Source organism: Trachemys scripta, chromosome 18 (assembly GCF_013100865.1).
Source record: "Trachemys scripta elegans isolate TJP31775 chromosome 18, CAS_Tse_1.0, whole genome shotgun sequence".
NCBI classification, from domain to species: Eukaryota; Metazoa; Chordata; order Testudines; family Emydidae; genus Trachemys; species Trachemys scripta.
The window spans coordinates 2,519,561-2,535,572 of NC_048315.1; the positions used below are offsets into that span (position 1 = coordinate 2,519,561).

Below are 16,012 nucleotides of genomic sequence, written 5' to 3' on the forward strand. Positions count from 1 at the left end.
TGTAAACACAATAATCTAATTTTATTGCTAATCATGTTCTCTTCTAACAGACATCTGTGGGCGAGAGTCTACAAAAAGAAGCATTAAAAAAGCAAGTAATGAAGCAAGTAAGTTGGGGTGTGGGAGTCCTCATGCATATAAGAAAGTAAGAAATTGCTGTCATTAGTAACCATGCCAGCTAACAACGTTTTGCCCTTGCCAGCAATCTAGGCCGGCTGTCTTCCTGTAACCACTTCAGCACACAGTTTTTTTTCAGTGTAGATAAGACGACTCCCTTCTTAACCATGCATTTGTAACTATGGTCGGTCCCCTTTACTCCCAGTTCTCCATGCATCAGTACATCCCAGAATGCATTGCCACACATGCTGCAGTGTGGGCAAGTCCTTTGGGTACTCTGTCCTCAGATTTTCCCAGAATTCATTGATACCAACACAGTTAGGCTCTGTGATGTATGCACAAACATTATGTACAACTTTTCTACCTCATACAATGGCTGAAATGTGAACATAATTCAAATGTTGTTTGCAACCAGGTCAGATAAAAGTATATGTAATAAGATTGCACTTTTACTGTGGTCAGGGCCTTATAGAGAGTGTCATTTACTATTTGTAGTTCTAGGTTTTTATGTAGGTACACTCTTGAAAGTTAGGATTAGTTGTAGTTGGACTGACCTGTTTTTGATCATGGTCAAAGGTACACATTATAAGGCATTTGGATCATTATATCCGTTGGGAATGTGCTTTACAAATCATTGTAAGAGCCATAAGAATCTAAGAATGGGGATCTACAGTAACCTACCTTTAGAGAACTGAAATTATAGCTAAGTAATAATGGTCTTTGTTTGACTTTTTAAGAAAAGAACATACACAAAAGCTGGTTCTGTGTTACTACACAGCAGGTTGGGAAGCAAAAAATGGCAGAAATATAATTAGTTTATTTCATGTTTAGAACTAATGTTTAAAAATTGGCTCAAACATGGTGATTTTCTACATCACATCTGCAATGCAAGACCTTCTTTAAAAACAGATTTAGAATTCTCTAGTTCCAATTCAGCAAATGTGAAGTAGGAGTCTTTCTCCTAACAAAGGCTGGTTTTAGCTTCCATGTTTTTATGGGTGTAATAAATTATTCCACTTATCAAGACTGTTCTTGGGATTCTTTGGCTGTGTCCAGGAGTAGTTGAAAAATAGCCTAATGCAAACTTTGTAACTGAAGTTTCCATAGAGCTGAATATAGTTTACAACACACAGTAAAATTTGAAGAGTTACTTAATACACAAACTGTAAAACCATGAAAAGTTGCATTTTTTTCTGTGCGTAGAATGTAGTAATCCTTTATTGAATGAATATTTTAAACAACTTTTTTTTGGAGGGAGAATGTAATATTTTAGGGAAATTAAAGATGATAAAAAAGTGATGAGTTCTTGTATAATGGAGTTCTTGCCAACAATGAGTCTTGTCTTGTATTGTATTCAGGGGTAAGTTGTCCAGGAGGAACATGATAATTCTGTAGAGAGACCCAACTATCAGAAAACAATTACACTTAGCCCAAACATAATACAAGGTTATTTATAGGAGGTAAAGTGCACAGGATAAAGGTCTGTAGATGACCTATAGGAGTGTATTTAGAGAAAACTATGTAGAAAAATAGATGGACAAATTGGCTAAACTTTTTATTATTTCTATTTATTTAAAAAAAATCCATCTGAGGTAGGAATATTATTCAATGGGTAATTCTCCACTAAGCAGGATCCATAATAACTTAATTGCTGTAATTATTATGTTTTCTCATTGTACTCTATTCCTTATCTCATAAATATCGTTCTTCTTATCATTACTCTTATTTTTAGCTCTGATACCAAACAAAGGACTTTGTATATGGAGGCGTGGTGAATTTATGTTCAGTTTCCTAGTAGATTTATGTCATGAGCTAATCTAGTTAAAGCAAAATATATGAATACAAAGTTTTAAAAGCTTAAAATTGCATGCTTCATTGCTTTGTGTTTCTCATTTTTTTTAAGACCAAACTTGAGATTCAGAAGGCCTTGGCAGAAGACTCCACAGTGTATGAATATGACAGTATTTATGATGAAATGCAGCAGCAGAAGAAAGAAAGTAATGCCAAAGTACTCTCAGGAAAAGATGACAAAAAGGTCCATAACTGAAAATGTATGCTGTCTGTGTTACCTCTGTATGCTAGGAATAACAAGGGCTAGTTAACTGATTTTACCACCTTTTTTGATATCCTAGTAACCCGTTGTGCATTCTGTAGCAGGGCCCACATGTGTTGTGCTCAAAATTGTGTTATATAAAATTGTGATGTTGTAAGACTGATAGTTGCAAGGTGTTGTAAAACTGGTTGTTCATCAAATATTTCAGGACTCTAGTCCCATTTCATTCTGTCATTGATTGGGAGGACAACAGGCTCTGTATTAGCTTCCCACCCATAAATTCGGTGGGACAAGGACCACATGAATTTCTGGAGAGCCTGTTACAATGGGATAATCCTGATAGAGCCTTTAGTTACTACAACAATACTACTACTACTATTATTTATTATTATTGTTAATATTATTTATTTATTATTCATTATTAGTATCAGGCAACCCAACTGAATGGGGGAAGGGCTGTCTTTGGGCAACCTGACCGAATTTTGTAGCAATGAGGATACACTGTCTGCCTCTTGCTAGTCAGCTGCTATAGGGTCTGTCAAGAAGCTAAAGTAATTATATTTCATCTATAACATGTGAACCATTTTCTACAGCCCAATTCCTTGTTCCAGAAAATGGCTGAATTATTGTGACAAATCACACTTCCATTATTGCTCATTACATTTGGTAATGGAGTGTTTGTCAGGCTATGATCAGTCTAAATGAAGAATGCATCCCATTCCCTTATAGCAAGTTGAAGAGGGAGAGAACTATCACAAGATGGAAAAATGCTGGAAGAAAGGTTGTATTGAAAGCATTTGATTTCAGTCTGAGCAGCAGTACACCACTTGAAGCTAGGCTCAGATTTTTGTTGAATGCAGCTGTTTCATTAATGAGGAGAAAATTCCCATGATCTGGAGCTGACAAATGTTTATATTAGTTCATTGTCCCAGCAGTGGCAACAGCATAAACTAGCTGGGCTGACTACTGCCATTTTTGTTCCACTAAAAACTCATTTTTGTTAGTGTACCCAGCAACTCTAATTTGTCTTTTCTTAGCCACCTTGATTCCATCTCATTACTGTCTTTTCCCCACCTTAGCCCAAATACATCCAAAATATCCTCAAAGCAGCTGAGGTAAGAAAGCAGGAGCAGGAAAAAAGAATGGAAAAAAAAATTCAGAAGGAGCGTGAAATGGAAGGGGAAGAGTTTGATGACAAAGAGGCCTTTGTGACATCAGCCTATAAGAAGAAACTGCAAGAAAGGGCTGAGGAGGAGGAAAGAGAAAAAAAGGAAGCAGCACTGGAGGGTGAGATTTACGCTGAACCAATATGACTCTCCCTCAAAAGGAAAGTGTGGCCTTTTGTTGTTAAAGATAGTGGGCACGGGTGTGATGCACAGAATTTTCATCCTGGTCTCTGAATTAGGCTGTAGATGGGGGTTCTGTAGTAGTAATCATAGAAATGTAGTGCTGGAAGGGACATCAAGAAGTCATTTCATTTACCTCCTGTGCTGAGACGGGATTAACCTTCCATGTAGTTTTGACAGATTTCCATGCCTCTTGCCCCCACCTTTTATTTTCACCTGTTTTTTGTCCAATGAGTTGGTCGCATGGTTTTGAGCGTCTCTTCTATCCTTTCCAACCTTTCCAGGGCCCCTAACTATCATTTTTGGACACATGCCATGGGGGGGAGGAAATACTTTTAAAATTTATTTTTCTCTACTAGAACTATTGAAAATAAATTAATACATGTACATTTCATGTCTTTTCCATATTTTAAGAGGGAAATATTCTTTTTATATAATTAGTACAATTCTAAATAAAGCCATTAAATAATTGTTTTAATGATGGAGGAATAAAGAAATGTTAATACACATGTATTTATCGATTGTAAGGCCGAAAGCACAGAGAGCACTGTGACCATCTAAAGTGACCTCCTGTATAATACAGACCATAAAACGTCCCAGAATTAATTTTTGTTTGAACTAGAGCAGATCTTTTAGAAAAACATCCGGTCTTGATTTTAAAATGGCCAGTGATGGCGGATCCACTATGACCCTTGGTAGAGGGTTCCAGTGGTTATTACTCTCTCTGTTAAAAATGTGTAGACTGAATTTGTCTACATTTCAACTTTCAGCCATTGGATCTTGTTGTACCTTTGTCTGCTACATTGAAGAACCCATTATTACATTTTTGTTCCCATATAGGTACTTAATAAACTATGAACAACTCACCACTTAACCTTCTCTTAAACTTAATAGACTGAGCTCCTTGAGTCTATCATTATAAGGCATGTTTTCTAATCCTTTAATCATTATCGTGCCTTTTCTCGGAACTTTCTGCAATTTATCAACATCCTTGAATTATGGGCACCAGAACTGGACACAGTATTTCAGCAGCGGTCGTACCAGTGCCAAATACAGCAGTAATGTAACATCCCTGCTCAGATTCCACTGTTCATATATCCAAGGATTGCACTAGCCCTTTTAGTCACAGCATCACACTGCAAGCTTGTGTGGAAGCAGAGAAAGAACTGACAGAAAGGAATTGCAATGCATGACAGTTCGTTTCTGTCAGTTCTTTCTCTGCTTCCACACTTGTGTTCAGCTGATTATCCCCATGTCCCCCAAGTCTTTTTCAGAGCCACTGCTTCTCACGATAGAGTCCCGCATCTCGTAAGCATGGCCAACATTCTTTGTTCCCAGAGGTACATATTTATCTTCAGCTTGAGCCCGGGTTACCAAGCACTCCAGATCACTCTTGTCCTCTTCATTATTCACCCCTCCTGCAACCTTTGTGTCATCTGCAAACTTTATCAGTAATGATTTTTTTTTTTTTTTCCAGGTCATTGATAAAATGTGAAATAGCATAGGGCCAAGAACCGATTGCTGAGACACCCCACTGGAAACACATTCCTTGTTTACAATTCCATTTTCAGACCTGTCAGTTAGCCAGCTTTTTAATCCATTTAGTGTGTGCCATGTTGATTTTCATATCTTTTTAGTTTTTAATCAAAATGTCATATGGTACCAAGCCAAATGCCTTACAGAAGTCTAAGTATATTACGTCAACATTATTATTTTTATCAACCAAACTTGTAATCTCAAAAAAAAAAATCAGGATTAGTTTGACATAATCTGTTTTCCATAAACCCATGTTGACTGGCATTAATTATATTATCCTTTTTTAATTCTTTATTAATAGAGTGTCGTATTGGCCATTCCATTATTTTATTTTGCCCATGATTGATGACAGGTGTACAGTTACCTGGTTGTTCCATTTACCCTGTTTAGATATTGGCACAACATTCGCTTTCTTCCAGTTTTCTAGAACTTCCTCAGTGTTCCAAGACACATTTGAAAATTAACATTAACAGTCCAGCAAACTCCTTCACCAGCCCTTTTAAGCTCTTGGATGTAAGTTATCTAGACTTGCTGATTTTTAAAATGTCTAACATTCATTGCTGATGTTTAGCATCCTCCCAAGTTACTATTGGAATGGAAAGTGTTTTTAATTATCATTCTGTATTATGATTACATCATCTTGTTTTCCCCAAATACCGAAAAGAAATATTTATTTAACGCTTCTGCCTTTTCTGCATTATTATTGACAATTCTACCATTTCCATCTAGTAAAGAACCAATACCATTGTAAGAATTTTTTGTGTTCCTAATATACCAAAAAAACCCTGATTGTCCTTAAATATGCTGGCTATAGATTTCTCCTTTGTCTTTTTACTTCCCTTATAAATTTTTTGCAATTCCTGGCCTCTGATTTTTATTTATTATCATCATCTTCCCTTTGTTGTATATTGGTTTTTTTTTATTATTTTTTATAGCTGCCTTCACTTCCTGTGTAAGCCAGGATGGTATTTTAACTAGTCTGATACCTCCACTCCCCTGGCCCCTTTTCCTGACCTTTTAGTTATCTTTAAAAAAACATGTCCTCCAACTCTGTCCTGCGCTCTTTTCCTGACTCTTTTAGTTAATATCTAAAATTTCCATCTTCTACATAAGAACAAAAGAATGGCCATACTGGGTCAGACCAAACATCAATCTAGCCCAGTATCCTGTCTTCCGACAGTGGCCATTGCAAGGTGCCCCAGAGGGAATGAACAGGACAGGTAATCATCAAGTGATCTATTCCCTGTCACTCATTCCCAGCTTCTGGCAAACAGAGGCTAGGGACACCATCCCTGCCCATCCTGGCTAATAGCCATTGATGGACCTGTCCTCCATGAACTTATCTAGTTCTTTTTTGAACCTGTAGTAGTCTTGGCCTTCATAACATCCTCTGACAAAGAGTTCCACAGATTGACTGTGCTTTGTGTGAAGAAATCCTTTTGTTCATTTTAAATTTGCTACCTATTAATTTCATTTGGTTCCTTCTAGTTCTTGTGTTATGAGAAGGGGTAAATAGCACTTCCTTATTTACTTTCTCTACTTTATGTTCTTATGTTCTTAAAGTATTGTGAAGTTGTGGGAAACAAATACACAAATATACTCTTGGAACATCAGCAGCAGTGACCCCCTGTAGTCATGGCATAGTTCCAGTATTTCAAACACTGGTTATGCCAATGGCATACCAGGCTTTGATTAACAGGCTTTCTCAAACAGCTTGTCCGCTATACAACAGTTTCAGGTCTTCCTCCCTAGGTAAGGAGGATCTTCCACTTGAGTCATTGTGATGGGGTGTCCACCTCACACAAGATCTGAAGAAGGTAAGGTGAGTAGGTGGGCCAATTAATTGCCTAGGCTGCACCTGGAGGGGTAGTCATGAGGACAGGCAGGGTGAGTGGGTGTGTCAGTTGCTGCCTTTATCTCTGTCTTCAATCAGTTAAAAAGCTATGACTTGTCTTTTTAAATTTTAGCCCACCTCTGTAAAGGAGGATTTTGTATGATATTGATATTCTCTGGAGCCTAAACTTTCTCCATGTTCTGTAAAAACAGTTTACGGGGATATAATTTACAATTTTTTGTTTGCATGTTTTGGAATTAATTTATTTAGGCAAAATTTTAAAAACAAGCCAATGGTAATTTAAAAAAAAGTTAGGATAGTAGATCTTTTAAACATTGTATTATGCAGTGTTGTTGTAGCTGTGTCAGTCCCAGGATATTAGAGAGACAAGGTGGGTGAGGTAATATCTTTTATTGGACCAGCTTCTGTTGGTGAGAGAAATTGTTCCAATAAAAGATACTACTTTACCTACCTTGTCTCTCAAACACTGTATTGTAATTTTTAATTCACTAGACCTTTTCCTCTTTGGTTAAAACAAAACCAAATGCTTATGAGTGGTAAGAGAGGAGTGCTAGGTGTTAGTTTGTGTACAAGGTATACTATACCATGTAAAGTTTTATATAAGCACAGAAAAATTAATTCTTTGGGGCTGCTTCAATGTGAAGATGAAAAATAAAATCAAGAAAAATAATAGTTTTGCGCATAGCTCTACAAAGATGTTAATACGTTTTGATTATATATAAAACTTCCTTGGACAACTCTGAAAGCTGCTGACTGTAGAACAACTATGCCCAGTACATATGTAACCATTATATTTTCTCTGTATATTAATAATACTTGTGTGTGTGTGTTAACACATCTCCTTTTTTCCTATCCTAGTAAAACTAACTGAATAAAAAGTGTATTTCCCTCTTAAAATGAAAAAAGGTACAAAATCTATGTTCATTAATTTATTTTTAATTTTTCCAATAAGGATAAATTAAATACATTTTAACAACTATCCCTAGGGGCCCTGGAAAGGGAGGTGGGACTTCCAAAACCATACAGCCAACTCAGTGGACAAAGAGAGGGCAGGACTAAAGGTGGGGGCGTGGAAAGCTGTCAGAAATCCATGGTGATGAAAGGTGTGGAATCCTGATTACTTGCTATGAAGAGCAGAGAGTAACATACTGGACTGAATGAGAGTGCACTTTGTGACTGTAGTTTACCCTGGCAGATCGCTGTGGGATGTGAGGGAATAGAGTAGAACCTCACTCATAATATCAGTACTGGTTGCATGATTTTTGCACCTGGAAAGGGGTGGCTGTTAAAGGGAGAATAGTGAGTCAGTGTTGCTTAGGAGGAGGCTGCAGCAATATTAGTAGCAATTCTCATGCCAGATTTACAGTCACGTATCCCAGAGATTAAGATAACTGTTTTTAGCCTTAAAGCAGTAGCCAGCATAACTAGAATGGAAAATAATCAAGTCTGGTAGACTTACTTTCTTCTACATTTTCAATGTCCTGAGCATCTCTTTCTGGATTATGGGTTTACCATATGTAAATAGGGTCTGGTTAGTGCTCATGAAACTGTAACATCATTCTTATCTTGCTTCCCTTAGCATGCCTGGATGTGACCAAACAGAAGGATCTCAGTGGATTTTATAGACATCTTTTAAACCAGACAGTGGGGGAAGAAGAGGTGCCCAAATGCAGCCTCCGTGAAGCCAGGTAGGACATAGTTCCAGAAGGACTTTATATGTAAAGTTTCTTCATGCTGTTCATAATTCCCAGTGTCAGTAGAATCCTACTAAGAAGAATGGCAGTACCAAAGCACAGGTGGGGGAGGAGCTTGCTTTCCAGAGTTAACTACACCATCCTTTGGAAAATGAAAAAACATCATCATTGGGTGAAAGTATAGAATAGGAGAAGGGTTAGTAGGGTTAAGGAGATACTTACACTGGTAATACATTCTAGCATTATTCTAAGCTAATTTTTAATTTAACATTGTATAATTTTTAATAAGCCACATTAAACCAAAAGTTTTGCTACCAGAGGCAGAGCAAGAGAAAGATAGTTTTGGGCTCAGGTGGATAATGATATTGAATGGTTGTGCAACTTCATTTTATCACCCACTGGAAGGAACACATGAGTCTCTGTCTTTGTAGCTGACAGCATTTAACCATAAATATGAAAAAATACTTCAGTTTTCTTGATTTGCTTAATACTTGTGACAAAAGGAAAGCAATCAAATTTACAGCAAGTCCATTGGGAATATTTTAAATTTTACATGTACTGTGTACAACAAAATAATTAAATGGTGCTGTTTTCTCGGGCCAATATAGAAGGAACACAGTTGGGTCGTCTCTGGCGGAGGTGCTGGCTGGGTTTTTTAATTTTACTGAAGGCGTTATAGCAACCAATGACCACTCAAGGCACTTCATCCAGGTTAACACTAATTTGTTGGGACCTTAGAAAGTCCTCAATGATTAGGTGTGTGTGCTGTATCCTAAGACTATGAATATTACCTTGAATCAGGAGGCTTCCTGGGACTGAAATTGAATGGAGTCTCAAATTAGTTCTTAGTTAAAGTGAGGAGGGTTATCTCTTTAGAGCTACTCATCCTATTGAGAGACAGGACTTCTGGCTGGTATTTATTGTGAGGCTGGGCCACCACCTCAGAAATAACAGAGAAAACTAGGAGAAAACATAGCAGGAGGTCAGCATATTTACCAGCATACCTCCATCAGTCAGATATAAAATGGCCGAGTTAGGGCTACTCTAAGATTTAAAGGACCAGCTGCTACAACAGTATGCTCTTCTAAAGCAGCTCTGTATCAGGCTTAAGTTTCACCAGCAAAGTGTGTATCTTAAGAGTAACAACAAAACTCTTCTTCTGTAATAGTAAAATGAACTGTGCTTTTCACATTTGCCTGTTTATGAAGCCATCCATATGCTACTGTCTGATTTAGCTATGCTTATGAAGCAATGGCAGTAGTGATTAACCCACTTGGTATTGTATTTGCTTGAACAATTCTCTCAGTTTGAAACTGCAGTATTTAAGTGCAATTATGTTCAGAAAGGTGACTTTCAGAATGGTGGCTTCTTAGTGTATCTGCTTTCTGGGTGTTCAGACCATAATTATTTACTAGAAACAAGTTTTGCTGCTCTGAGTCCTATAGAACTAATTAATCTATGGGAAGACAAGTAGGAATCTATTCTGCTGAATCCAACAAAACTGTCAGCTGAGTTGTAGATTTTTGTGGATTTTTTTCATTAAGTTGGTGTAAGGTACGGAAAGAAAACATCTCGATTTTCAGATGTCAGACAGAATTTGCAGCACTGCCAAATAGAAATTTCACCTTTGACTTATAAACTTCATCATTTAAATCTGGAAGATCATTTAAAGAGAATAACTATGGAATACTACAGTATAATTTTTAGAGTCATTTTCCTAAGAATAACCATGCTTTAAAACAAGGATCAAACTTTCAGCCTAACCAGATGGTCCACTGATTCCCAAGGAGTATTTACCACAGACTGTTGCTGTAGCTACATGATTAGTGAAAACAGACATGCGGGCTATGGAATTAAAAATACACTTTATCAGTCAAAAAAGACTGCAGTATTGTAACATTTGGGGGCATTGTCCAAGTTTGATATCTGAGAGTTTGTCCCACATTTCCTGTTTTGTTATATTTAACAAGTTAAGAACTGTAGCAAGATGCTAGTGTCAGTTTAACCACAAGAGTGAGATCCTAGCCAACAAGCACAGAGAATCAGGAATATTGTGTTGCAATTTAAAACTTGTAGTGTCTTATGATGATGTATGTTTACCATGAGTTCTATTTACAGCTATTACTGAAATAATGAGTTGTATTTGTAACTCTCAGACACCCAAAAAAAAAAAAAAAATCCTTCTTCTTCCTCATATGGAACTATGTGGCATGGGTAGGATTGTGAGACACTTAGGAAAGGGTGTGCCGTGTAGATAATATTACCAAGATACAAATCTGTGTCCTGTCCTTTAAATAAGGATGATAGAGCTGTAAAACTACTCATTCTTGAAATTCAAACCCTCCTTTTTCAGTGTATTGAAACTCAAAGCTGCTGTTTTCTAGGACATACACAGTACCAAAGAACCTGATGCAAACTTTCATTACAAATCCCTCAGAGTTGGAATATTAGAACCGGAACAGTAGACCAGATTTGACTGCTTAGAATTTTCAGCTGCATCACTTCTTAACAGTGTTGCTCAAGTCCCAACAAGAAGTCACAAACTCCAGAATAGTTTGACACTGCAAGCTATGTAATAACTTTTTTTTTCCCCTTCCACAACAACAACAAATAATCTAGGATAAAGGAAGAAAAATCTACCACTAATTCAGATGAATCCATCCAAAGAAACAAAAGTCCAGATGAGAGACCAAGACTTAGAACCCCTGCTAAGGAAGAGGATAACCCAGATGCGGACAGTGACTTAGGAAGTGATAGTAGTGATGATGATCATAAAAATAGCAGAGCTAGTTCTAAAAAGAAGGAAAGTCGAGACAGCTCTGAGAGCAGTGAGAAGGATTCCAAACATCACAGGAGCCGGAAACACTCCAGCTCATCAGAGTCTTCCAGTGAGGAGGGAAGTCACCACACAAAAACCCATATAAATCGTCCTAGGAGAGGAGAGAGTGGAACAGGTAGAAGGGAAAAAGATGATCACCACAAAGAAAGGGATCATGAGAGAAGAGATAGAAATCAGGAAAGGGATCGCCGGAGGGAAAAGGAAGAGCGACATAGATATGGGGATCATACCAGTAAAGATAACTACAGAAAGAGGGATGAGCCGGAGGACAAACAGAGGGGGAAAGATAAAAAAGAGACAGAAGGATATGACAAAGAAGGTAGGAAAGAGAAAGAGAGGGAGGACAAGAATTCAGAAAGGGAACGAGAAAAAGAGCGACTAAGAAATGGCAAAGACAGATACAGTGATAGAGAAAGAGGGGAAAAATGCAGAGAAAAGGAGGAACATTTGAAGGAAAAGAGAGAGAGAGATGACAAAGATGACAAGAAATACAGGGACAGGAAAGAAAGTAGTCCTCGAGCCTCAGAAAGGGACAGGGACAAGAAGCAAAGTAGCCCTAGATCCTTAGAAAAAGACAGACAGTGTGACCAGGAAAAAGAGACAAAGGCAAAGGACAGAAAGAGTAATGATGAGAGAATCTCATGCTCTGAAAGATTTCCTGAGCCAAAAGGTGAGGATGAAGAAGAAGGGCAAAAAGGTGCAGAGCAGATAGAAAAAAAATCTCTGTGTGTGAGCAAATTTGCCAAGCGGAGCAGTGAAGAGACAGTGGTATCAGCAAGAGATCGCTACTTGGCTAGGCAAATGGCACGAGTTAGCACAAAAACCTATATCGAGAAAGAAGAAGATTAGCTTCATTTCAGTGGCCATAAACCAAGAGATGATCCACTTTCACTGGTGGAAAAATCACTGCAGCAGGAACTCTGTGTTGAAGTGAAAGTATTTCCTGGCCATTTATTTCTGGGTTTTTTTAAACTCAGTAATTTAATAAAACAAACTTCTGTTTTGAAATGTTTTGATGGTCTTTGTACATTCATCCAGTCAACTGTACAGGCAAGGTGTTTAATTTGACTGGTTCTGTCCATCATGGCCTTCAGCCTCTGCTTGCTCTATCATTTATTCAAAGACAGGGAGTCACGCTTACGGATTCTAAACTGATGCAGGTGAGAATACCTCAATGCCAGCCTGCATATAATCCTTATCAGCTAATACCAGTACTACCCCTCTTCTGGAGCAGCAGCATTCTCAGACATTACTGTCAGATCTCACTGTCCAGAGAAGTTAACAGAGTGTGTGCAGGAGGGAAAACTTTAGAGAGAGGGATATGCAGGCAAAATAAACAGAATAATAATTTAGGTGACCCTGTATGTTTTGTGGTATTTTGTAAACCAGGTAAATTTCATCTGGACATATTTAGATTTGAACGTATATAACATATTCGTGGTTTTTTGTTTGTTTCTGGTGCTTGATGTACAGAAATATTTAAATAAAATGTAAGATATGTACTATATTCAGTGCTTAACTCTTTCTTTGATGCCTGTACTTTGCTAACCTTTAGTGGAAATAGCTGCAGTATTGCTTCCTTATGAGACAAATCAGTTATATCTTTCCACTTCATGTATTACAGTCATACCTGCTTATTGTGCTATAGTTAATATGTGAAACTTGCCAGAATAAACCCATTTTTTCAGGGGTTTATAGAACAGTAGTAAAAGTCACTCTAAACCGTAACTTGGCAAATAGGAAATCTGGCAAAGATCATCTTTTTAAATTATACTTTCAGCAATCCTCCTGGTAGTTTTTATACTTTTTTTCCAGGAAAGTGTATATCTTTTACTTAACAGTGGCTGTGCCAGCATCAAGAACTCAGGCTTCAAAGGGGCTGAAAAGATGGTTTACACATTCTAGATATAATTTTACTGCATTCCTGTAATTTAAAAACAGATTTTTTAAAACCCTAATAAACATTGCAGCTGACCACTTGCATGGAGCCTCATTACTTTGAGTGTTTTCAGGCTAAATTATATGGCCAAGATACTGAGATTTAGAGTATGTTTACAATACCCATGACAAGGGTTTTTCTATATTAGAATGGGATTGAGTTCCGACAAGCCATTTAATCAGTCTGTAACTGACTCAAGATATCTGGGGTGAAATTATAACTAACCAAAAGGGAAATATGTCCATGACTTTCCATTGTCTGATCCTGTATCTTTTTCCAATTCATTACAATTATTTATTCTCCCCCCCCCCCCCCCCCCCCCCAAAAAAAGCCCCGATTTTTGCATTCCTTGTGGATCCAAAGCTGCCATTGGCTTCAGGGAGAGATTTGGGTATTCAGGGAAGGCAGATTCAAGTCCAGAGATGCTTTAAAATAGGACATAAGAGTTTTACAAGATTTCTTTTTTTTTTTTATCAGTGGTTATCAGTTTGGAATCAGGGGATTTGTGATGGGATAGAGAGCATTTAATTCACCTATTAAAATCCCTGCAGTAGCTTCCTGTAACCTTTCTCATCCAGGTCATGTTCATGGTCTCCAATTTTAGGACTATGAACAGGTCTGCCCCTGCATGTACCTCTCTTCTCATTTCTTTTTGCTTCACCCTAAGCTTTCTTACCTGCTCCCTTTATTTTTTCCTCTCCCTCTTGTCTTTGTGTTACATACTATGTTTTGAAGAGTTTTCCATTTTTATCGGCCAAACAACTCTTCATACAGTCCCTTGATAACACATCCTACATCTTTGAAGGCTTTCAGTAATAATCAGTCCATCAAAGTCAGATTTTTGTGCACCATTTTGAGATTAGACCTCATTGGTCAGCTAGTGTATTGTATATCCTGACTATACTGTCTATTTTAAATGCAAGCCCTGTACATGCCAACAGTGCTCAGAAATAAATTTCACAAAACCTACCATCGTTAACACTAACTTGCACTTTTATTAGCTTTCTTAATAAAGAAAGGCCAAGTAATGAATGGACACAGAAACTGACCTATTCATAGATTCTAGGACTGGAAGGGACCTCGAGAGGTCATCGAGTCCAGTCCCCTGCCCGCATGGCAGGACCAAATACCATCTAGACCATCCCTGATAGACATTTATCTAACCTATCCTATCTATCCTCTCACCTCTCTTCAAAATGGTCTTAAGTGGACTCCTACTACTACACACTGATGGGGCAATGTAAGGAAGCTTGCCCATTCTATACCTGTTATGTGGATAAAGAGAATCTTTCCCTCCTACAGCTGTCACTCCAGCATCATTCATCAACACTAAACTCACATATGCAGATTTAAAACTAAAAAGAAAGAAGGTCGGGTTCAGCTTTCTGAAGGATTACATATAGGTGAGTATTTGACTAATTCTGCAGTATCTTTGACCAAATTCAGATTTATTTGGGACAGCCCCATAGAAAATGTCCATTTACATACAACAGGCCATCACCAATACATGCATAACATGCGGATGTCAGGTGAATCAGAGTTTTACACTGCCGTGCTACTCAGTGTTTAACATTGCAGAAATCTTATCTTAATTTCCCTCTTGAAATGTACACATTTTTCTAGACATTCTTCCCTAATTTTTTGTGTTGAGGCCCTATTCATTTCCACATATTTAGTAACTACGAACAAGGGAATCCGAGGATAATTTTTGGAAGAAATGGTGAAATCTTCGTGATATTCCTCCTTTTGATTATCTGTCTTAGTGCTCTCTAGTTATGTTATTAGATTTTAGCCGTGCCATTAGGGGCCTATGAAGTTGAACATGGCATTGTGCCAAATGAATCTTTAATGGAAAAAGATGTAACATTTGAAGTGATTTATAAACTCAATATAAAGTGCCTCTGAAAATTAGGGTGTAAAAAAAAGTAGCTTATGTTAAATACCATAATCCTTCCTGTACTTGCCTGCATCTCCTGGTCCAGTTTCTGTTCTTGTTCAGTACTGGCACAATTCTAGTGAGTGAGGCATGTCAGAGACTTATGAAACAAATGAATGGAATGCCGAGATATGATTTGGTCAGTGCAGTTGTCCACTATCGGAGACATTAATGCTCAAATGCTCTATATAGTTGTGTGGGTAAATATATCAACAATAAAATATCCTTAAGTCTGTGTTCCTTGTGCACTCAGTTTTCATAGTAGCAACAAAGAATTTGGAACAAGGCATTTTCCAGGGATTAATACCATCAAGGCATCGCTCAACTGCAGTTTGGACCACTGATTCTTAATCCTCAGGAAATGCCCTGCAATTCATCTATCAGTGCTTGATTAGAAGGTTAGGAAATGCTCTATTGTTGTAAATATCCCTTACTGTTTTGAAGTGCTGGGAAACAGGTTTGTATACTCCAATCATGAAGCTCTGCAACACACAATTAGAGGTATCACATACAATTCTTTCAAACTCCAGAGCTTCCTCAAATAGAGAATTAATTTCCTAATATTTTGTGAACTGGTCATTTCCTGCTAAGGATGATGAAAAGTGTTGCACTGACATGGGTGAATCTGTCAAGTTTAAAAATGTCTCATCAAGGAGGCTCACATTGTGGTTTGTGTGACCTCAGCTCTCTGAGTTGA

At 37.7% G+C, this 16,012-nt stretch overlaps 1 protein-coding gene and 1 long non-coding RNA gene across 3 annotated transcripts in view; both read left to right on the forward strand.

Moving 5' to 3' along the window:
* Positions 1-12,448, forward strand: part of NSRP1 (nuclear speckle splicing regulatory protein 1) — a 35,064-nt gene extending 22,616 nt beyond the window's left edge. The window contains exons 3-7 of one of the 2 annotated variants that reach the window (XM_034752406.1): positions 51-107; positions 2,021-2,152; positions 3,250-3,457; positions 8,487-8,595; positions 11,221-12,448. In XM_034752406.1, coding sequence (XP_034608297.1) covers positions 51-107; positions 2,021-2,152; positions 3,250-3,457; positions 8,487-8,595; positions 11,221-12,289 — 1,575 coding nt within the window. In that variant the 3' untranslated portion in view covers positions 12,290-12,448. Of the gene's footprint in view, positions 1-50; positions 108-2,020; positions 2,169-3,249; positions 3,458-8,486; positions 8,596-11,220 lie in introns of both variants that reach the window. The other variant, XM_034752408.1, reaches the window with a different exon arrangement.
* LOC117867408 lies at positions 8,602-10,762 on the forward strand. The gene is made up of 2 exons (XR_004643396.1): positions 8,602-9,583; positions 9,635-10,762. It is a non-coding gene; the product is annotated as an uncharacterized LOC117867408 (long non-coding RNA).
* Positions 12,449-16,012: the final 3,564 nt, after the last annotated feature.